The sequence below is a fragment of the Psammomys obesus genome, unplaced genomic scaffold (assembly GCF_907164565.1).
Source record: "Psammomys obesus unplaced genomic scaffold, mPsaObe1.curated_primary_1811, whole genome shotgun sequence".
In the NCBI taxonomy this organism is placed as follows: domain Eukaryota; kingdom Metazoa; phylum Chordata; class Mammalia; order Rodentia; family Muridae; genus Psammomys; species Psammomys obesus.
In genome coordinates this window covers 12049578-12073364 of record NW_026585626.1, presented here as the reverse complement: position 1 = coordinate 12073364, position 23787 = coordinate 12049578, and the positions used below count along the sequence as shown (strand labels likewise).

Here is a 23787-nt window from a genome sequence, read left to right as displayed (position 1 = left end):
ATCATCATCATCATCATCATCATCATCATCATCATCATCATCATCATCATCATCATCATCATCATCGTCTACAACCACATCTGACTAAGATCAGGGGGAGGAAGGAAATGAACATCAACAAGGATTGTTTTCATTAATTGGACTATACTGTATTTACTATATGATTTCACAATGGTAACTTTATCAAGGAAAGACCAGAGTTCCATTTATATTTTGTTTTTTGAGACAGGGTTTCTGTGTTGTAGTCTTGGCTGTCCTGGAACTCTCTATATAGAAATTAGGCTGGGCTCACTCTGAAATCCACCTGCTTCTGCCTCCCAAGTGCTGGGATGGCTTGTGTTTCCACAGCTTAGCTTGGGATTTCTTTTAAAAAAGGGAAATACTTTAATATGAAACAAAATCTAAAAGCTAGAAATAAAACTGGGCTTCAGCAATGCAATACAAGCACTGTACCACAGAGCGACTTCCACAGCCTATAAGTCTTAAAACTTAAAAGTCTGAAGTGCAGCCTAGCTAAGAATGATGGTTCCATTATGTAATCTCAGCAATGCGAAGCCTGAGGCAAGAGGATCTAGAGTTTCAGGCCAGCCTTGGCTACATAGTGAAATTCAGCCTGGAAAAAAAACAAAAACAAAAAACCAGGTTTCAGTTAATGAAGTTCTTGTTGTTTAATCATGAAGTTCTGAATTTGGATCCTCAGCATCTATGTAAAAACATGATCATTTAATTCCAGCACTGGGGGTAAATTATGGAGGAATAGAAAGACAAATCTTGGGATCTCCCATTAGCTCAGAGTTCACTGAAATTCTTGGACCCAAAAAATGATATAGCAGGATGATCCATAAGGTAAAGGTGCCTACTGCCAAGCTGCATGACATCAGTTCCATACCTGGAACTTACATGGTATAAGAAGACTCACAGAAATCCTGCCCTCCGCATTTGTGCTATGGTGCGTGCACTTGCTCTCTCCTCTCTCAATGTTTAAAAATAAAAGATGGAGAAATAATGGAAAAAAATATCCCAAAGTCAACCTGTGGCTTCCATGTACATTCACACAAGCAAAAATACCTATTACAAGTGTATAAACCAAAACGAAAGTGTAGGCTGTCCTAAGGCAAATGCTGCAATCCTAACTTCTTGCTTTAGACATGGATCATCTTCGGCTAATGTATCAACAGTATATATACTATCTACTAGTAGTCAGCTTAGTTACCAGACAACTTTGGTATCACAGTGTTCATGTTCAGATAACCTTTATCTTAATTAGAGTGACCCGAAAGCACAAGTACAAGATCTTCCTCAGGTACCAGAGACCCTGTCTCTAAGCAACAATAACAGAACAATAAAAAGAATCAAGTTAGACCAGGTGGAACTCCTACAAACCACTCAAGACTGAGACAAAGTGATCCTGAGCTCTAATCTGGCCTAGATTCATACCAAGCCCAAACTTGAACTCAGCATCAACAAAACTCAAACTCAGGAAGATAAATCTTCAGCACTAGAAATGTAGTTCAGTAGTACAGCAGTTGGCTATCATTCTTTTTGTTTGTTTTTCGAGACAGGGTTTCTCTATGTAGTCCTTGCTGTCCTGAAATTCACTCTGTAGAGCAAGGACTATCATTTTTAAGGTCAAGGGTCTGATCCTTTCCCATGTGGAAAAGAATATTTGTGAGAATGGGAAGGAGAGGGAAATCTGTGCTAGTTTTGCTACTTCATCTCTGTATAAGTTATGGCCACAGTGTGTGATATATATACTTAGGACAGAAAAAAAAACACATCAAATTATAAGGCTTAACACTACTGTTTCAGGCATCCATAGAGTGTCTAAGAATATATTCCTACAGGTAAGCCATACCACTTTTCAGTGACTCTTTGGAAAATCTACTTCTTATTTATGAAATCAAATTTTAATTCACCTGTATAACAAAATATTCACTGAATTCACGAATATAAATTTGACATTACTGGGGCTAGGAATGTATGTCAGTGATAGGTACACAGATTGCTTACCATGTTGTAGGCCTTGGACCTAATTCATACAATTGGAAGGGAAATAGAATATGGAAGAAGAGGAGGAAGAAGGGAGAAGAAGGAAGAGAAGGAAGAAGAAGGAAGAAGGAAAGAGAAGGAAGAAAAAAGGAAGAAAGAAGGAGGAAGTGAACAAAGGAAAAGAGAAAGAAAAAAGGAAGGAAGGAGGAGAAAGGAAGGAGAAAAAGAGAGAAGGTGAAACCTCCTGATTTCTAATCTTTTGTTTACTTTTTATCACTCTGAGGCAGTATCTTTTGCTCATGCTGGCCACTACACTGTGCTTTCCAATCAGCCTTTAGTGTATTCCTAACAAAGTACTGCTTTAGTGAAAAAGATCTAGAAAACTAGTATAATCAGTTAAAATCAAATAATGTATTAAGAAGGGTGTCGATTAAAATCTCAAATGTATTTTGCTTATCATTAATCTTACCTATTGCCATGAATATTTCATTTACATTCATTGATGTCTTAGCTGATGTCTCCATGAATAATAAACTGTTATCATCTGCATAGGACTGTGCTTCCTGTTTATTAAAAAAAAAAAAATCCCTTGAGCATATATTTTATGGAATTCTTTATTTGATTACTATTATTAACAACCAGAGAAAATGATACTGCAAAGGAAGAAACAGTAGGTAGAATAGTTTACTATGAATATATTTTTTTTACTTTTTGCATATTCCACACTTGGTCAGCAGGTTTAAGATTAAACCTAATGACAATAATAATTTGAGAACACCTTATCATTTTACTCTAAATTCTCTTTAATTACAATGAGAATTTTTACTTATGCCCTTTAAAGATACAGCATTAAAATTCCAACTATATTATCAACTATTCCCTTCAAAATCACAAACTGTCCCGCATTTCTGTCATGCTTTCTAGTTTAAACACACCGTTTCCTATGATTCCTACAGAACAACTGAGGCACCTTTGGCTAATACAGCACAGGACCTCTTTTCAACATAACTGAAGCTCTCTAAGATGTCTTGCTGGGCAGTTTAACTTCACATGGATGTCTTAACTAAATGAAGTTAAAAGTGTGAAGTGTTCTGCTTATTATGCAATAATATAGTAGCTTCCTTTCTCTCCACTCCTGTAAGGTCATGAAGAAACAGCCACATTGCTGGGCCTCAAATGAAGAGGAACTGAGCCTCTACTTTTTAATTTCCTTTTAAGGTTTATGTAGCAGCTTTGGACAGAACCCCACACATATACATGCTAGACAAGTCTTTGTGCTATCTATCTATCATTTATCATCTGAGCTATACCCATGACAAACTATGACAAACTATTTTATGTATTAGTATTTTATATTTTCAAAGTCTGTATTTTCAAGGTTTAAAATTACTTACAAAAATGTGCTTTTAAGTTAAAGTAAAATTCTACATACCTGGAAGTCAACAGCTCTTTTATTTGCTAGATCAGCCTTATTTCCTGATAAAGCTATCACAATATTAGGACTTGCTTGTCTCTGAAGTTCCTTAACCCAGTTTTTTGCTCTTGCAAAGGACTCCTGTTAAACAAAGGAAAAGCTATTTGGCACAGGCTCAAAACAGAGTTAGGAAGCATTTTCTATGAAATAAGGCTTAAAGACTCTAGTGTAGTAGTTCTCAACCTTCCTAATGCTGAAAACCTTTAATATAGTCCCTCATGTTGTGGTGACCCCTAACCACAAAATTATTCTGCTGCTACTTCATAACTGTAATTTTGCTAGTTATAAACTGTAATGTAAATATCTGATATGCAGGATGGTCTTAGTCAACCTCTGTGAAAGGGTGGTTTGACCTCTAAAGGGATAGTGACCCACAGGTTGAGAAACAGTCTCTAGCATGACCCCATGGGAAGAAAGTTCTTAGTACTACTGTATCATCTTATATCTCAGTCATAAAAGGTTTGGCAGAAAAGTTATGATTGGCTATAAATGAATTTCCCAAAATCTTTAACCAAATTCTAGATAATAAAAAGTTATTATTCAAACTGGCTTCGAGGTAGCTAAGATTTTTATACCCACCTCATTTGTGATATCATACACAACTATGGCTGCTTGTGCTCCTCGGTAGTACATTGGTGCTAGGCTATGGTACCGTTCTTGGCCAGCTGTATCCCATATTTCAAATTTTACTGTTGTGTCATCAAGACACACAGTTTGTGTTAGAAAGGCAGCTGAAAAAGAAAATATAAGTTTTTCCTTTTTCTCAACTTTTTTTTAAAGACTCAAAGGCCAGGCTGGCCTGGAATTCACTGCATAGCAAAGGATGACATTGAACTTTTGATCCTCCTGCTTCTACCTCCCCTATGGGGCCACATCATGACCAGTTTATGTGGTGCTGGGGATTGAATCCAGGGCTCCATGCATGCTGGACAAGTGCTCTACCAACAGAAACCACATCCTAGCCTACTGAGTTTACATATCAGGTATTAGAGATCATCTAGAAATGACTGAAAATAAGTGGGAGGAGCTGATGATGTAGCTTAGTAGATACACTATTTACAAAACTAGGTTAGATCCCCAGTAGCAATGTAAGCTGGGTACATTGGTGCATGTTGGTAATCCTAGCCCACAAGAGGTGGAGGGTAGAAGGACCAAAAGTTCAAAGTCAACATTAGCTACATATCAAGTTGAAGGCCACCCTGGCCTACACGTCTCAAAAAATCACCTTCCCAAAAAGTACCACACAGAAGTACATAGACTATACACAAATACATACTCATCATTGTTTCAGTACAGATCTGTTGTTAAACAGATGTACAATACTTTGATCGTATTCTTTACCGTCCTAACTACCCCGGATCCTCCCTACCACCAAACTTCACATTCTTGCTCCCCAAAAATGAAAGTCAAATAAAATAAAATCTAAACAAACTAATCCAGTAAGACAAACAAACAAACAAAAACCGGAACAAACATTAAGCATTAAACATTAAACAAATGATGGGGTCATTTTGAGTTGGCCACTACTCTTGGGCATGGGGCCTGTCCTGGAGCGTGATTGCTATTACCCAGCATCAACACTCCCCTGAAGAAAACTGCCTTTCTCTGCAGGTTATCAACTGAAAATAGCTTCTTCATAGGTAGAGGTAAGACTATTCCTTCTCCTTGCTGTTTTTTTTTTTTTTTTAATTTGAATTTGTGCAGGTCTTGTGCAAGCTGTTAGTCTCTGGAAGTTCTTATGTTCTTTTTTTAAAACAAATTTACTATTTTTAGTTTGCATACAGCGTAACAGTTCAGAAGACCACTCTGAGAACTGAAGTTTAAACTCAGGATACCAGACCCTCTCTTTCGCTAAGGAAAAGTGATGAATTTTCACTATTTAACCCTGGCTGGACGCAGATTTAAAGATCTGTCTGCCCTTAACATAGGAATACCAGAAATAAAGGTGTATCATTAGGCTCAAGGGTCATTTTTATGTATTTATTGTGTGTGGTCTATGTGAGAGGATGGTGGGAAGCAAACAGTCCTCTGCAAAAGCAGAACACACTGTTCATTACTGAACCATCCGTTCTTCAGGACCCACCCTTTTATTTTACCTTTTCTCTTCCCTGTCTTTTTTATTTATCCTGAGATAGACTCTCATGATGAAGCACTGGCTTACTGAAGCTCCCTATGTAGACCAAACCACAAAAAACAAAAATGGGGCTAGAGAGATGGTTCAGTTCCTAGCACCTACATGGCAGCTCACAACCATCTGAAACTGCAGTTCCAGGAGATCTGACATCCAAGAGCACCACAGCACACAGACATACATGCAGGCGAATATTCATTATCATAAAGGAAAATTAATAAATCTTTAATTCTTTCCTTCCACTGTGTAGGCTACACTGATTGAACTCAGGTCAGACAATATGGCAAGAGCTTTTGTTTTTATTCTGATTCTAATTTTAAACAGTACCATTGTAAGAGAATACTTAACCTGGGCAGAGAGATCCAAGCCTGTAATCCCAGCATTTATTCACTGGGAGTAGAAGAATCATGAACTCCAGGCTACCCTGGACTTAGATCCATATATAAACATAAAGGGTTTGTCAGAGCATGGTCCACAAACGGAGTTGTATTAAGAATTCTCCTGCTTTTGAGTAAACTCCAAGAAAACAAGGGTCTTCTTATCTCAGTTTCTTTTTTAAAAAAACAAACAAACAGGGAACTGTTCTTTGATGATGCTAGTATGCCGTTCCTAGGTGTAGTGAATAGGAATTGACTTTATTCATTACAACTGGCTATTGTTATACATGCCTCTATAGAGAATTTGAACTCATGAGAACTTTACTCTGGTGATTGTTCTTGACCCTCAGGGAATAAACTGCCTGATGGCTATGGCATGAGACTTTAGTCTGCCTCATTTTTAGGCTCTACTCTCCCAGGTCCCATTGCCTTTAGAGTGGTAAACAAGGGCTGACAACTCAGTTTGGTTCATATGACACCCCCATTTAACCAACCAGCAAACTCACCCTACAAGCCATTTCAACCATATCCTGCTATTCCTCTCCTACTTTAACTAGTACTAGAATATATCCTACAGACTATTAAATTTTAGCCTAGTGTAGTGGCAATTGCCTGTAATAGCATTAAGTAGTCTGGGGCAGAAGGACTGCCATGAATTCAAGGCCAGCTTTCGATATCTATTGAGTTCCAGGCTTGCTTGGGATGCAGAATAAAATCCTGTCTCAAAAAAGCCAAGAACTAAGAGGCAGAAGTAGGCAAAGTACCTGTTATCTCAGCACTCACACACTTAAAAAAAAAAAAGACTGTTAAAAGCTTGGGGTCAACCTGGGCTACACAGCGAGTTTAAGGTCAGCTTGGGCTACAGAATACCACCTTAATCCACACCACTATCCCTGAAAAACTCCAAAAAATATAGCAAACATACAACATTCATAACCAAGAACAATCCTTAGCCCATGGAGATAACAGTCAATTATACTGCTTTTATATAAAAGTCCAGTCCAATTCTCAAAACAGGTTAAGTCACAAGAAAGGACCACTTATCTAGGTTGCTGAGATGGCTCAATGGACAGAAAAAAAATAAAATGAGTTCTATTACTGGAACCCTTATGAAAGGAAAAAGTTGTCCTCTGACCTCTAGACCCACAATGGCACATGCACACCCATGCCCACATGCATACAATAAAGAAAAAAGATTAAAGGAAAAGCAACCTTTTTCATGTTAAAAATTTCAAGTACATACAAGAAAATAGTAAGTACATTAAAAGAATAACTCACCAGGAAATTAGAGTTCCTTTCAGAAGCACTGAAATATTATACCAATAGTCTAAAACAAACATCACTGTTATCTAGAAAATCCATGAAAGGCACTGGAGTCAATATTCTTTTGGTGTTCTTAGAACATAGCAACTATTCCATTCATAATCATGAAATTGCCAGACTACCTAGTAACAAGGCTCTTAGGAATTCTAATTCTGTGAACAATAATGTCCACACCACCGTAATTTAGTATTTTAATATTTAGTATTTTCTTTATAGTAAAACTGTCACTGGAAAATATTTTATTTTACAAGGGAACACTGAATAAGCAGGTCAAACCTCCTGGAAGGTGTAAGGTTTTGAGGAACCTCAACAAGAACATATCACTGTCTACACTCTGTGCTTCTTCTATCACCCAAGGCAGGAGCTGCTGCTTATATGCTCACAAGCTCCCTACGCAATGCTTCCTATTTCCTTCTTCTGGGGCTGGGGATTGATCGCAGGCATTCAAACATGCTAGGCACATGCTCTACAACTGACCAGGAGTCTTACTGACTTACATTTCACTTGTTTTGTTTAGAGACAGGGTCACATTTGACTGTATCACATACCTGACTCATCCTCCTGTTAGGGATTATACATATGAGGTAAATACTGGCTGAAACTATTACCATTGAATCTACAAATACCGAAGTTCCCACTGTACTGCTCTGGGAGAGGAAGAAATATCCAGTCTGATGGCATCAAAAGAATAAATAACAACAACAACAAACCAGTTAATCTCTCCAAAAACTGCACCAAATAAACACTGAGGAAACAGAAAACCTAAACCCACTCTAACCCTGGATGTTTATCTGTAATGCTCAGGATACAACTCAAGCCTTCACACAAAGCTAGCCAAATACCCTTGCACTAAGCTACATCACCAGGTTTCCAATCAGGTATTAAATTCAACGAAACATTACTTAACAATGACAAAAATCCATAAGACTACTGGATTTAAAACTATACAAAAAAAATCTGAGACCCCTATGTTTTTGAAATATCCAAAATGTGCAGGTGAACGTATTCAGAAAGATTCCTATGGTGAATGTGAAGTGATTACATTTATGGTGCCACATGCCTGTAATCTAAGCACTTGGGAGGATCAGATAGGATAAGGAGTTGAAGGTCAATCTCAACTACATAATAAGACCCTGTGTCTCACCTCAAAAGCCCCAAATATGCTGGTAGTTGGTATCTGAGGTGTTGTCCTTCTCAAAAATACTTCCATTCTTCAAACAACACAAAGTTGGAGCCAGAGAGATGGTTTAGCGATCTGAAGCACTCGTTACTCTTATAGAAGAAACAATTTACTTCCCAGCACCCACATGGCAGTTCACTACAGTTCTAGAGAATGCAACACCTTCTTCTGACTTCTGTAGGTGCTATATCCAATACTAATAAAAAGCAGAGTATCAAATAATATTTGTATACCAAGGTTCACAAAAGCTAAACACAGCAGCAACTGAAGCTATCGAAAATAAATATCCCAGGCATGATGGCACGTGCCTTTAATTCCACTCAGTATGCAGAGGCAAGTGGATCTCTGTTGAGTTTGAAACCAGTCTGGTTTACATAGCAAGCTCCAGACCAGGCTACATAGTGAGACCCTTTTTCAATAAAGAAAAATGGATGGACTAGGACAAAGAGTGGGTCAGTAGTAAAGGCCTGGGGCCAATCTCCCACACTGCAAATAGAGAAAAAAGGAGAGAGGGAGGCATGATCCCACTTGCTAATGATGTTATATAGTTGAGAAGCAGAGACAGAAGGATCTCCTCAACCTAATTCAGGTGCCTGGGTACTTGAATTAAAAGTGTGTAAAAAGTCCTTTAAGGCAATCAACTTGCCAGAATTCCAAGCTAGTCACGTTATCATCTGAACACTACCATATGGGGGAAAATCTGCTAGAACACAGATATGGTTTTAAAATTAGCTTTAGGAGTTTAACATTTAGTGTCTTACACTTGATTGTCCTAGTATGTTCTAAAACAAATTAGGACTTGGCATGGTATCACTTGCTGGTATACACCTATAACCCTGGCACTGGAGAGGTGGAAGGATTGTCTCAAGTCCTAAGCCAGCCAATATTACACTGTGAGCCTTTTCTTTTTAAACACCCAAACAAAACCAAGTGACCATTTCAACTTTCAGAATTAGGGGGTATATTCCTAATGAAATCTTTTCACAGGACTAGAATTCTTTGTAGGAGGAAGTTTAATTGTGTAATTCAAATGCTGATTTACCACAAATATCGTTACAATCATTGTTCTGAGAATTTCCTGTCTCAATGTAGTGTAAACACTGTTTCCCAACTGTCCCCTGACATACCAATAAAGCAGTTTATATCCAATCAACAAGTAGGAGAGAGAATAGAGCTTATAGCTAATCACTGAGCCAGGGAGAGAACAGGGCTGGACTTCCTGCCAGCCAGGAGAGAAGGAGTTAAAAGAAGAAGTAGGAGATTTAGTGAGGGTCCAAAAGACACCAAAGGAGCCTGAGCAGATGAGCTACAAAGTGTAAGTATCTCTGGGATGTATACTGTGAGGAAACCAGTCTTCTCCTTTGCTTTTATAAAGTGTACTACATACACTGTGCTTCATGTCTTTTAACTTTTAGGGCTCATGCTGTTTCTTTCTAGATTAGGGCCTTTGCTTTAATTATTTCTATTAGATGATGAACCATCAACACGTAGGTGCTTACTTCATGCCTGGTCTTACTGTACATGCTATATCCTCATTCTGGCACCCAGCTATTTTCATGGTCCTAAACATACCAAGATGGCCTTCCTTATGGAAACAGGTGCTTTTAGGAGCAGAAACTTTTTGTTGTTGTTGGTTTTTGTTTTGTTTTTCCAGTCAGGATTTCTTTGTGTATCCTTGGCTGTCCTGGACTTGATTTATAGACCCAGGTTAGCCTCAAACTGACAGATCTGGCTGCCTCTAACTCCCTGAGTGTGGGGATTACAGGTGTGTATCACTGCAACCAGCTCAGGAGTTAAAATTCAATAGTGACCACATGACTTAATGATCTATTTTTCTCATGGAATCTCATATTGAATTCAGTCATGAGATACAGTAGAAAATGATAAGTGGTACACACAGTCATTTCTGATTTGGGTTTTGACAACTCTTTCTGTGGAACTATTTATACCTCACCTATTCTCCTTCCTACCTTTTGAAAAATAAGCACAAAGTATCACTTTACCAACTCCACCACTATTTGGCAAGAACAATATAATCCTGTGACAACTCATATATGATCTTGCATCCATTTGTGCCCACAGAAAGGTACTAACAACAAGTATAGGACTAATCACAATTTACTTATTTTGTTGGTTTCATTTTATATGTATGTTAAGTCTATTTTTTTATGAGTGGGAAAAGAGAAAAAGAAAACAAAATGTGGGGGGAGGGGGTAAAAAATGAGAAAGGGAAAGAGAGAATCAAGAAAGGATGTTGAGACTTTGAAGGAGTACTAGTAAATATCTTGATGTTAATTCCCAGTAGATCAGAAGAGGAGGTAGTATCTTAATAAAGAGATATTTTGAAATGCTGAGTTAATGATTTTGCTGTCATCTAATTACTTATATGCTGCTTAATAGCACATTTCACAATATTTTGCGTCCTTATCTGTTCATCTTGTAATGAAGTCTTTCTTGTGATTAAAAATAAATAAAACAAAACCAAACAAAAGCTATGCCTTAGTATTATATGAATTCCTGACATATACCACAGAAAAAGTGAATATAATTAACTTAAGCTTTAAGGGGTAAGCTTTAAGGTTGTCGAGAAAGTCTACAAAACACTTTAGCTGTAGATAATACTTTTTATTACAAGTTGAGAATTTTACAACAGAAAGTGCCCAAAACAACAACAACAAAAAGTTATGAGGCTGAGAGCTGGGGAAGACAGCTCACTTGCTCTGGTAGAGGACTCAGTTTAGTGCCCACCTGCAGTTAACAACCACCCATAATTGCAGTTACAACATAATCAATACCCTTTTTTTCTAGTCTAAAGCACAAGGCGCGCAGGTGGTGTACTTATATGCAGGCAAACGAAATACTCAGACACTTCAGAAATCTTAAAAAATAAAACCAGGGCTTTACTACATAACTATGGCTGGCCTACAACTCCTTAGAAAGACAAGACTGGCCCTTAGTTTGGCAGTAATCCACCTGCCTTTGGCTCCTGAATGCTGGGATTACACTACCACACCAAGTAGAGATAGGGAAGACAACACAGATAAGCGATGTGGATGGTGGCCCATATCCCTATAATGTCAATACTTGGAAAGCTGAATGTGAAAATTTTTGAGTTCTAGGCCAAAACAACAAATTAAGTTAACCTCCCAAATCTGTCCAGATTAATAGTTACAGGTATTTACAGGAATTAAGGCAAGACACATAGAAAATAGGTGTCCTAAGGGAGAAAACTTATGAAATGATGGGAACTCTTTAAATCTATCTTTAAAGCTTCTTTTGGTTTTATAACCATGTGTAAGAATCACATTACAGAAATAAGTTCAGGAGCAGACATCTGAAGATGACATCACTGATGGATTGTAACCCGAAACTGCAACAGAAAAGCATGGGTTAAATGTCTAACATTGGAGCTAGGGGACACTGCTCAGCAGTAGGGTGTTTTGCATAACTTACAAAGATCCTGATTCAGTCCTCAGCATCATGGAGGGAGTGTGTGCACATGCGGCACAAGATTGGCTAAGAAAACACAAAAACGAGATTGCAAAGTAGTAAAGAAATCGTGACAGAGAACACTGAGAAATCTTACCTTAATAAAATGGAATACGCATAAGACCATTATAAAGAAAATTGTGGAAGCTCTTCTCTTAAGATCTCACAACAGATGTTCTAAGAGACCTGCCTGTCCTATATAACGCTACATTTTTCTTATGTGACTGACACTGACACTGTAATCTGAGCTTGGTAATTTTTTAAAGCCTCTAGCTTCTATCTGATTCTTTGACAACACCCCTGCTCAAACTCAGCTATTATGCTGTCAAATAAAGCCGAGGCTGAAGTAAACGTAAAAACGTAAAAAGCTTGCTTGATTCAACTCAGTCCAATTGCCAGGATCCACAGTGGCAGGAGAGAACAACTGCAAGTCATCTTTCAATCCCCATAACTGCACATGAAAACATAATTTATAAAATAATGTACAGCTGTAAATTTTGCAAATAGGAGGGTAGCAAGAAAACAGCAGCATCAAAGGACAAACAATAAAGTGGTATATTGGAGACACACTGGAAACCCTAACTCCCTATCTCTTATCCTCTCACCCCTTTTTCTTCGTTCAGACAGGGTGTCCCTATGCAGTCTTGGCTGGCCTGGAACTCATGGAGATCAGTCTTCCTCCACAGTGCTGGGATTAAGACATATCCACCACATCTAGCCTTCTTACCTCCTTTTTCTAAGACAAAGTTTTTGAAAAATGCTTTCACATTATTTTCTCTAACTGATAGATTAAAGTCAGTAACTTTCAAATATTCAATTATACAGCACAAGGCTGGTCATATGTACTGATTTTCTAGTCCCAACTTCTTGAAAAAAAAAAAAAACAAAAAACAAAACAAAAAAAAAAACAACCAAAAAAACCAAAATGTGCACAATTACAGAACAGCTGCCCTGAAGAAAGACCTGCTTTGAATCAACTGCAAAAAACCCCAGGCAAATTAAGCTACTGTCTTCATTCCTCACTATAAAATTAGTGTTTTTATACAGCCATGCTAATATACTGATGAGACTTGAAAATATATGGTCTAAATCCCATGAGTGGACATGTGTCTTAAGTAAAACTGCTTCTATAAATATTTTTCTGAAATTTACAAATCAGATACAAATGTAACATAGCCACAAAATGTACTCCTGTTATTTTATGTTTTTTTTTTCAAAGACAAAAAAAAAAAAAAAAAAAAAAAAAAAAAGGTTCATCCAGTTCCCCCAACCCCTTTTCAGTATCTGTCATTTCAGTAGTAGGAACTACAGCAAGAGAATTGTAATTTCAAGGGCAGCCTGAACGATACAGCAAGACTGTCTCAAAAATAAAAGAAAAGAAAAGGAAGAAGGAGAAAAAACAGAAAGAAATCAAGACAGGAGAGGCAGAGATTTATAAATACTGAGAGTATCTTCAAAGTCCAATCATATGACTGGACTTAAAATCTCAACTACTCTGGAGGCTGAGGCAGATTCTGCTCTAAGAATTCAAGTTTTGCTCTGAGCTACAGTGAGTTCAAAAATAGCCAAAACAACTTAATGAGACCCTGTCTTAAAATAAAAATGAAGAGGGGGAAAAAAAGGTGGGCTGGGCTGTAACTCAAGAGGTAGGGACTTTGTTTAGCATGGGTGAAGCACTGGTTCAACCCCTAATGTTAACAATACAAAAAGAAAAAAGTCCAAAACAGTTGATAACATTTAAAAAAACACAACAACAAAAATTGGGCCAGCAAAAGGGCTATGGGCGCTTGCCACATAACCCTGATAACCTGAGTTCCATTCCTGGAATACACGGCAAAAAAGGAGTTAACTCCCAAAATTAGGTCTCTGACCTCCACATACATAAGTACCCACACTTATAAATAAATAAATAATAATACTTATAAATAAATATAAAATAAAAATACTTATAAATAAATAATACTTATAAAATAAGTATTTATTTTATACAAAATAAAAATAAAAAACCTAAACCTTCTCAAACTGAGCTGAAAATGTAACTGAGCTGGTAGCAGTTTGCTGTATCACATACTAATTCGTGGGTTCAATCCCAAGTACCGCATACTTCAGGCTCAGTGGCCTATAACTCTGGAGTTGGGAATATAAAAGCAGAATTCACTTAAGTGAATTCAACATTAGCTTGGGCGACCCAGTCTCAAAAACAACTACAAACATTTTCTTGGATTACTGTTTTCTTTTGGGGGAGATACGACTTCAATATAACACATACTTAACACTGGTGTTGAACGGTATCCTATTATCTCCCAAGTGCTGGGATTATAGGCATGTACTATTATATGCAGCTAACACAGGTAGGTCACATGTGATTTCAAGTAGAACTGTGTTTGGAAATAGGTAATGCATTTCAGATAATCTACTATGTTCCAGTATAAAACAGAATGGTCAAGTGAACCAAGAGAGGCAGTTCACCAGTGTAGAGCTCCTTAGTCAAGTCATTCTAAGCATCTTCAAATACATGAAGAGCACCAGAACCATAACAAAATTGAAATATGATACTGATGATTCACAATGATTGTTTGCAATCAATTTTAAGAGGGTAAAAAAGATAAATAATATTGACCATATTAGGTATGTGTGTATATGATGATATCTTCTATGGTACTGTGGGAGATGGGAGATTGAAACTAGGCTTTATGAATGCTACGCAATCACTTTAACACTGACTATAGCCTCAATATTTTTGTTTTGTTTTTGACACAGTCTCACTACGAACCCCAGCTATCTTCAAATTCACTCTGTAGACCAGGCTGGCCCCAAACTCAGAGATCTGCCTGCTTCTAATTCCCAAGTGTCAGGATTAAAAATGTGCACCATCACATGCAATTTAAAAGAACAAGTGGTACTAGAAATATAGTAGCACAGTGGCAAATCACCAGTCTAGTATGCATGAGGCTCTAGGTTCAGTATCTAGTAAACAAAACAAAGCATCAATAAAAGATGTTCTTTGGAAATCCTTATGCAGTTCAATACTCACTTATAAAATATGTAAACAGGACCCAGGTGTTACTATTTCAATTACACAGAGTAACATTTTCAATTCTTAACTCAGAGGACTGATCATATAACAATCTGACACACCATATCCTTAGGTACCAAGTGGCATATCAACTAATACGAAAAATTATATTTGTTAACATCTAATATAACCTACAAACCCATGAAAATAAGTTCTAAGAGGAGGTAATATTACACATAAAGATAATATTCTCTCACTTAATAAACATGGTCCAACTCTTAAGACAGCTAGTCTGAGCTACCCCTGTTTCAAATAATAACCCCCTTTCCCACATCTGGCTCTTCTACCATTTCCTTTAAAAGTACTGCCACACCTCTGTAGTCCCATAACTTGGGAAGGCGGAGGCAGAGAAATGAGTTGAAGTTAACTTTAGGTACACAGTGAGTCCAAGGCTAGCCCCTTCTACATGAAAAGCCTATCTAAAACAAAACAAAACAAAACAAAACCAATAAAAGACAGCATCATTAACAATGTGAAAGCAAAATATGGTGGCACACCTCAGGAGGCTAAGGCCAAATTGCTGTCAATTCCAGGCCAGCTTGTGCTAGAAACCCCATATCAAAAATCAAAATAAAGACAAATAAAAAGTTAAATGTAAAATTTTCAGTTACCTTTTTTTTTTAAATAAACTAACTTTCTCCTTAGTTTTATTAAGGTATTGCAGAAAGCCTTGATTGTATGAGGTCCAAAAATGAATGTGTTGTTGACATGGGTACATCATGAACCATGCATGTTGTAGCTCATGCAAATTTTTCTGTTGGAAACTGTCAGCTTAGACATTGTGTGCAGAAAAATTCCATCAGTTTTTTCCACTGGGATTTTTATAGCCTGACGACTGTTCCTACACAAGCAACGCTGTTACCAAGATTAGTCAAACCTGTCTCCTTTATCTAGATGTACGCCAGAAATCTTGCCTCCTTGATTATCTGTATGTAGTAACTGCTACTCCTTACTCTGCTGTATGCAACAGACCTGCCTCCCTGTTCAACTCTATATAATATATACACTGAGCTTCTGGAGTGCTGTGATTTCCACACCAGAGATCCCAGTCCATCCAATCCCAGCTATTTCTGTGTGTCCATCATCTGTCTTTTACTCATTCCTCATTGCCTCAGGCAGGCCTGTTCCTGCCTGCAAGAACAGAGCACAAGGTATAGCTAAGGAATAAAAAATCAAATATACTTACAACATTGACAGTTTTGATACATGTGTATACTGTTGGATAAATGAACCAAACTATCATGTGTTATGTATCAATGAAAAATAATTTTAGGGTAGGCAAAATGACTCAGTGGGTTAAAAACAAAACGAAACAAAACAAACAAACAAAAACACCTGACAACCTGAGTTTGATCTTTGGAAACCTAAGGTGCAAAGAGTCAAATCCAGAAAGTTGTCCTCTGCTCTCCAAATATGCACCATGGCACACTTCTGTCCATACTTATGAAATATATAAACATAATGATAAAAATAAAGCCAGCAGAGATCATATACATAGACACTTTAAAAAAAAGATTTATTTATTATATACACAGTATTTTGCCTGCATGCCAGAAGAGGGCACCAGATCTCATTATATATGGTTATATAAGAGCCACCATGTGTTTGCTGGGAATTGAACTCAGGACCTCTAAAAGAGTAGCAAGTAAAAACGCTCTTAACCTCTGAGCCATCTCTCCAGACCCCATAGATATTGTCTTAAGAAACAACAACAAAATGCTGGGTATGGTGGCGCAAGTCTGTAATTCCAGCAGGATAAGGAGATCAAGGCCATCCTGAGCTACATGGTGAAATCTTGTCTCTAAATCAAACAAACAAACAAACAAACAAACAAACAAACAAACAAAAAGAAACTAAGCCAATGAACATCCCCACTACTTTCTGTACAATTTTAAAATTGAAAGCACAAAAAAAAGCACTATTTTAGTTACATCACCACTAATTTTAATAATCAGAAACAACTTTAACACATATGCACACAATACTCCATTTATCTGTACTTTCTTCCCCAGATAATCTTCTAAGAAGTAACTCATTTGATCTGAGTTAAATCCACTTAGTGCAATCTGCATGACTGGCCACATTTGTGAAAACCAAAAATTTAAAATTACTAAAAACTTACCATGCCTAATTCATAAAACTTGGCTGTAAAATACTCATATTTGTGTGACCGTATTTGCAGAACTAATTTCCGTAGGGAGTTTCGGGTTTAAGAAGTGTTTGATTTTAACATTTTTGTATTTCATCTGTTACAGGTTTACTTGGTTCTTTGGTTCTTGTTTTTCTTATTGAGCCATATCCAATGTAGCCTAGGCTAACTTCAAACTCATAGCAATCCTCATGTCTCAAGACTGCCAAGTATCAGGATTATAAATATAAAGTGTATTACTGTAAATTCCTTCCATCCATCCACCCACCCACTTATTTATGTATTTATTTATTTTTGGGGCAGGGTCTCACCACGAAGCCGTGGCTGGCCTGAGCCTCCTGGGAGCTGGGATTTAAAGGTGTGAGACTACATACCTTTTACTGTTAATGGTACTGTTTTTTTAGACAGGATTTCATGTAACCTGAGACTCAGAGACAAAGCTAACCTGAACTCCTGATTCTCCTGACTCCACCTTCCAATTCAGAAGGATACACCTGCTTCTGCTTCCTGAGTTCTAGGATTAAAGGGACATACCTCCATGCTCAGCAACTGTAAATTTTAGTTAAGAAGCCTTATTGTTTAAGTCAATGGTTCGCAACCTTCCTAATGCTGTGACTATGTAATACAGTTCTTTCATGTTGTGGTGACCTCAAACCATAAAATTATTTTGATGCTACTTCATAACTGTAATTTTGCTGTTATGAATCATAATGTAAACACTTAATATGCAGGATATCTGATATGTAGAACCCCTGTGAAAGGTGCATTTGAACATCCTCCCACCCCAAACCCTGCAAAAAAGATTGAGATACACAGATTGAGAACCACTGGTCTAAATAAAGTATGGGCATAAAGTTCTTACTTCTGGAGAAGCAACCAGTGCTCCTAATTGCTGAGCCATCTCTCCAGCCCCTCCTTAATCAAAATTTTAAAATCCTAAATCAAGTACTAATCAGCTATCATCCAAAATATTATTATATTAACATAGAAACAATGAAATTATGCTGTTATTTGTTTAGTTGACACTTAGCTAAGAATACCTGTTTTCATTGCAGGCAAGGCACTTATTTTTGTTTTATTTAAGAGGAAAATGGAATCTCTAACCTGACCCTGACAAAAGTAGTATGCACTGTAGGAGGGATTTAAGATAAAAACTGTGTTAAAAAGACTTCAAGACATACCTTAGCTTGCTTTCCCAACATGCACAAAACCCTGGTTTTCCTCCTAAGCACCACAAACATCTCAGCATTCAGGAGGTATAAGACTAGATATTTAAAGTCATCCACAACTATCTAGCTTCAGTTCCAGGCCACTCGAAGCTGCATGAGACCCGTCTTATGAATGTCCCCCTCCTACCGCACTCCCCTCAAAACTATGAAATAAAGCTTTGCTAGGTTTGAGAACCTGTCTCAAAAATAAAATAGGTCATGTATGGTGACTAAATCTGTAATCCTAGAACTTGGTAGGCAAAGGCAAGTAGGATTGCCAAGAGTTCACAGGAAGCATGGGGTATAGGACAAGATCTTGTCTTAAATGAAGACTTTCCTACCTAAATAAACAAGAGGTTTCAAATTTGTATTTTGTCTTCCCCCAACCCCATTAAATATTGTCTGAGCCAAAAACACATGTTGGGCTGGTAGTGTACACCTGTAATCCCAATAATTAGGATGTGGAGACAGGCCAGTCAGAAGTTTATAGGAATTCCAGAAAATCTTAGGGCACAAAACCTTGTTTAAAAACAAAACACCAAAATAAGGTATATTTTAAAAGTTCAAGATCTGCTAAAACATTTTTCTGCCCTGCATGAGCTATTCAGTTATTTGAAATCATAGTTAGAACAAATATTTGTTAATATGATTCAGTTAAATGATTTAAAGGAAAATAAGAAGAACCTCACCCCCAATGGTACTCTCTTGAAATTCATGAAATTGACCCTTTACAAAGCGAAGCACCAAGCTTGATTTGCCAACAGCTGACTCTCCTAAAAGTACCAGTTTGAACTGGCATATTTTATTTCCAGTATTTGGCCCGTTGGGTCTTGTTGCTCCTCGATTAGCCATGTCCAAATTTGAAAGAAGTCCCTAATTTCAGATTCCTAAATGAATTTCCAGGATGCAAGGTATCAATTTTGTTTTCTTTCTGAAGAAAATACCTGTGGAGACATAAACAGTAAACAAATAAATCAAAACAAAGTAAATCAGTATAGGTCACTTTAGTTTAATACAGAGGATTGTAATGACCAATGTCATTAAGTTTATTTAACCACCTTTCAAGGGAAATAATGGTACACGATTTGAGCCTAAAATTGCCTCAAGTTAACCTTCAAAAGGAGGGTGAAAAAGCTAAAGAAAGAGAGGAGAATGATTGGAAGAAAAGTAAAGGAATCTATGTCACGAAAGCAGAACAAGGGCACCCATGACAGAGAGGAAGTGGGTGGGAGAGAAGGACAAGGAAGAGCAGTGGGGGGCCAAGCAAGGAAGAACAAAATATAATGACACAAACGAAAACATCACCCATAACCCACCTCTTTGTATGTTAACCAAGAAGAGTTGAGAAAGAGAAAGAGAAGAGATTAATAAAAGAAGTAAGCTTTAAGGCTGAGGCAGAATCTCAAAGCCACAGATAACATGCAAGACCTAACTGCAAAACAAAAGAGCAACTAACCTTCGACAATTTAACTTTTGAGCTGGGGATTGGTAGAGTGCTTGCCAGGCAAGCAGCAGGCTCTAGGTCCAAAACAATCAAACAATCAAACAAACAAAGAAAAAAGACTTGACTTTGTGCCAGCTAGTATTTTGCATGTTCCTCAACAGTATCAAGCACTATTTTTATAGTTCTTATACATGAGAAAACAGGCACTGAAAGGTTAAGCAACTTCATTGAGATCACATAGCAACTGTGGTGGGACAATCTGAGAGGTCAATCAAGAAGTCAGGTTCTAGGTGCTGGAGAGATTGCAGTTTAGTTTGAGTACTGCAATTCTTGGAGACTGGAGTTCAGCTTATAGGGTGATTCACAACCACCTAGAACACTACTCCAGGTGACATAACATCCTCCTCAGGCCTTCTTGGGCACTGGCATTCATTCACAAGCACATACCTACAGACATATAAACTGAAACCACAAAAATCTTAAAAAAGAAAGGAAAAGAAAGAAAAGAAAAAAAAAAAACAGGTTCTAATGTCATACAACTTGGGTTAAAGTTTTGAAGAAAAATATGCTAGTAAATGGAACAAACCCCAGGGTTTACTATTTTAAAGCCTCCATTAAATGACACATTTTTTCATTTAACGGTAATTCCCACAAACACCAAATATTTTTTTAACTTCCATGTTTCTGTGCCTGGCTGATAAGGATTACTCTATCTGGTAGGATTAGGAGTGATTTACTTATTTATTTAATTTAGGGGTGGTAGCTTTTGGGCTAACAATTTAAGTATTATTTTCTGTTTAGCAATGTATTTGGAAAAAGCTGGCCTAGTGGCAGTCTCCTCCCCTCCTCTTAGAAAGGGTATCATAAAGTAGCATTGAATAGTGTCATACTTCAGGCTCTTAAGATGTGCACAAAGACATCAAGCTTGTTTAAAATCTGAATAGGACTGGTAAATATTTGAAACACCCATTCAGCATATTCACAAATCAACCTTAATAGTTTACTCCAACCTTTTATCAGTATATGGAACCTGGATGAGAACAGGCCTGTAATCCCAGCATCCAGGGAGGTGGAGTTAGGAGGGCTATGAAGTCCTTCTAAGGCTAGCCTGGGCTACATAAAGATCTTGTTTCAAAAAAGGAGAAAGCTCACTGGGTGAGGCACTTGGAGTGTAAGCCTAGGTTTAGACCCTGGACAGCATGTACAGTGAGTAAGTGAGGACCAAGACCTGAGGTTGTCCCTTTGATCTTCACACTAATACTGTGAAATGACCTTCACACAGGAACACATAACACACACACATCACATACATAAACTAAAATAAATGTGGGTTATAAGCTTATTAACATCAAAACATACTAAGGATCCCCCCAAAAAAAACTCTACTCCAAGGCAGCTATAGTTAATTTACACTTCAAGTAAGAAATTTGTGTTCCCCGTAAAATTTGAGTTGATACATGGAACACTCTTTATAATGACAAATTCACTGATAAATATATCCAGGAGATTGTTGTGTTATTTTGATGTTTTAAGACATCTCTATCTAGCCCTGGCTGTCCTTGAACTCACAAAGATCAATCAGTACATATACCTCTGCCTCCTGTTCCTGAATTAGAGGTATGCCCCACCAAGCCCAGTTTAGTTTTTAAGACACCATCTCCTAGCCTGATCTAGTTACCAGCTTTGAAGATTCCCTACCTTTACTAACAAATACTGACACACTTATAGACAAAATGATGTTTTAGCTGCTTCTAACCAACAGCATATAAATACAACTCTCATTCCAGTCTGCAATGATAGAACTTGCCTGTGGTCCTAGCTCTTGGGCTGAGACAGAAGCTTGTCAGTTAGAAGCATATAGCAAGGCCCTGAATCACAACAACAGACACGGTGGTCCAAGATTTTAATTCCGGCACTCAGGAGCGAGAGGGAGGAGAATCAATCTCTGTGGGTTCCAGGCCAGCCTGGTCTAAAAAGCATGTTTCAAGTATTCCAGAGCTATACAGTGACAGCCTGTCTTAAAATAAATAAATAAACTTCACTTTACTTCAACCCACAAAACAAATCAGATTTCGAAGTGTAGTCCCTGCTATGCCAATTTCTGCTTAAGCAAAATTTTAATTTTCAAATTTCTCTATTATATTGTAATAATGCATAGCAACTGTGAGAAGTAAGGCAACATATGAAGTCTCCAATACAGTGCTAAGTACACACTGTTTGATATTGGCAATTAAAATGGCCTCTTGATGAGATAATACCTGTAGAGCAACAAACAGACTGTCATGCAAGCTGAAAAGGCACCAGCACACCTGCAGATACATACATTTTTCAGCTTAAGTATTTCCCAATTGTCCCTTACCTACAAAACAGGAAATGACTTATTGAGGACAAAGCTGGCACTGAATATTTATGGTACTTCCAACATTTCAAGGAAATACCAGATTCTCATAGAAAAAAAAAAGCAAAACTCCTTAACTTGTTTTTTTGTTTGTTTGTTTTTGTTTTTTTGAGAGAGGGACTTGCCACCTAAGAACAGGATAGGTTAGGGATGGCCTGAAACTCTGGATCCTCCTAGCTCAGTTTCCAGAGTGCTGGAATGACAAGTAAGTGCCTCCATATTCAATGTCTTTTAAAGCTCAAAGCTACTGAATCTTTACTTCCAAAGACCTCAAACAGAAAATAAGCCGAATTATAAACATACATAGATTGACCACAATATTATGTTAAAAATTAACTACAAGGGCTGGGAATGAAGCTCTTACACTGTGCCCAGAGGCTCTGTACTCATTACTTGTACTTTGTAATTCCAGAAAAAAAAAAAAAAACCAAAAAAAAACCTTTTGTCTGATATGCATCTTAAATCTTTAAGACAGAAATTATTTTACATAGTTCTTTAGGTAGTATTTGATTCAAAAATTTACTGAGCCCTTAAATTGTGCTAGGCACTGTAATGCGTACTTTGTTCAAAACCCTACGAGTTCAAATCAAGGCAGCCCCGAGTATTCCGATGGGTACTCCAACAGGGTTTTTTTTGTTTGTTTGTTTTGTTTTCATTAGTTACGTGCAGAGCAACTGATTCAGCACTTTGAATCCATTTCAGCAAGGCAGAAACTGTATTTTCCTAAGTGTGACAGTCAGAGCTTTAAGCTTCTGGAAGTGACAGGCCTGGGCTCACCACTTCCCACGAAAGACAAGAGGATGCCATCATTGGGCAAGCCGGGCCAAGGCAGCCAGAGGTAGGCGGAGCTCCCCAGTCCCACCGGCCGTAGGCCTGGGCTCCTGTCGGAAGCACCGGGGAACCCAGGTGCGGCGCCGGGCGAGCAGCCCCGCGAGGCCCCGTGGCCGCGCTCCGAGACCCCATTAACCACCGCCGCGGCGCGGCCCGGCCGGGACGAGGAGCGCAGGGCCGGGCCGGCCGCCGCCGCGGCCCCAGGCGCTTCCCGCGGCGCCATCTTGTGAGGCGAAGAGGCCTCCACCCGCCGCTTCCTCAGCGGGTCCGCGCGCGCCGGCCTCCGGGGCTGCGGGCCCCGCGGCGGCCGGGAGGCCGAGCCCGGCCCGGGCCGTGCCGACGCTCCCCGACGCCGGCTTACCTGGGGCGCGGCTCCCGGCAGCGAGGCCACGCGCGGCCCGGAGATCGGATGCGCCGCAGCGGCGGCGGCGGCGGCTCGCCGCTCCTCACACCGGCCGGCGCGGCCCTCCGAGCGCCGTGCCGCCCCTGCCGGGCTGCGTGTCCGCTCCCGCTCTGCCTCCCGCGCTCCTCCGACGCAGTCGCCGCGCTCGGTTCCGGCTTCTTCCTCCTCCGCGTCCTCCTCCCTCTCCGTCTCCTCCCCTCACGCCGCCCGGCTCCCTCACGAACCAAAACACAAACACTCCGGGGCCGGCGAGGAACTGCTTCCGCCGGCTCCGCCACGTAGCCGCGCGCCGCGAAGCACGCCGTGTGGTCACTT

General features: G+C 38.7%; 1 protein-coding gene across 1 annotated transcript in view; it reads right to left on the bottom strand.

Annotated features, from left to right (window-relative positions):
- The window catches only part of Rab5a (RAB5A, member RAS oncogene family), a 26552-nt gene extending 2765 nt beyond the window's left edge, over nucleotides 1-23787 (bottom strand). The window contains exons 1-5 of the mRNA XM_055614142.1: nucleotides 23431-23787; nucleotides 19086-19340; nucleotides 4043-4194; nucleotides 3422-3544; nucleotides 2459-2552 (exon numbers count right to left, since the gene is read on the bottom strand). Coding sequence (XP_055470117.1) covers nucleotides 2459-2552; nucleotides 3422-3544; nucleotides 4043-4194; nucleotides 19086-19248 — 532 coding nt within the window. The 5' untranslated portion in view covers nucleotides 19249-19340; nucleotides 23431-23787. The remainder of the gene's footprint in view (nucleotides 1-2458; nucleotides 2553-3421; nucleotides 3545-4042; nucleotides 4195-19085; nucleotides 19341-23430) is intronic.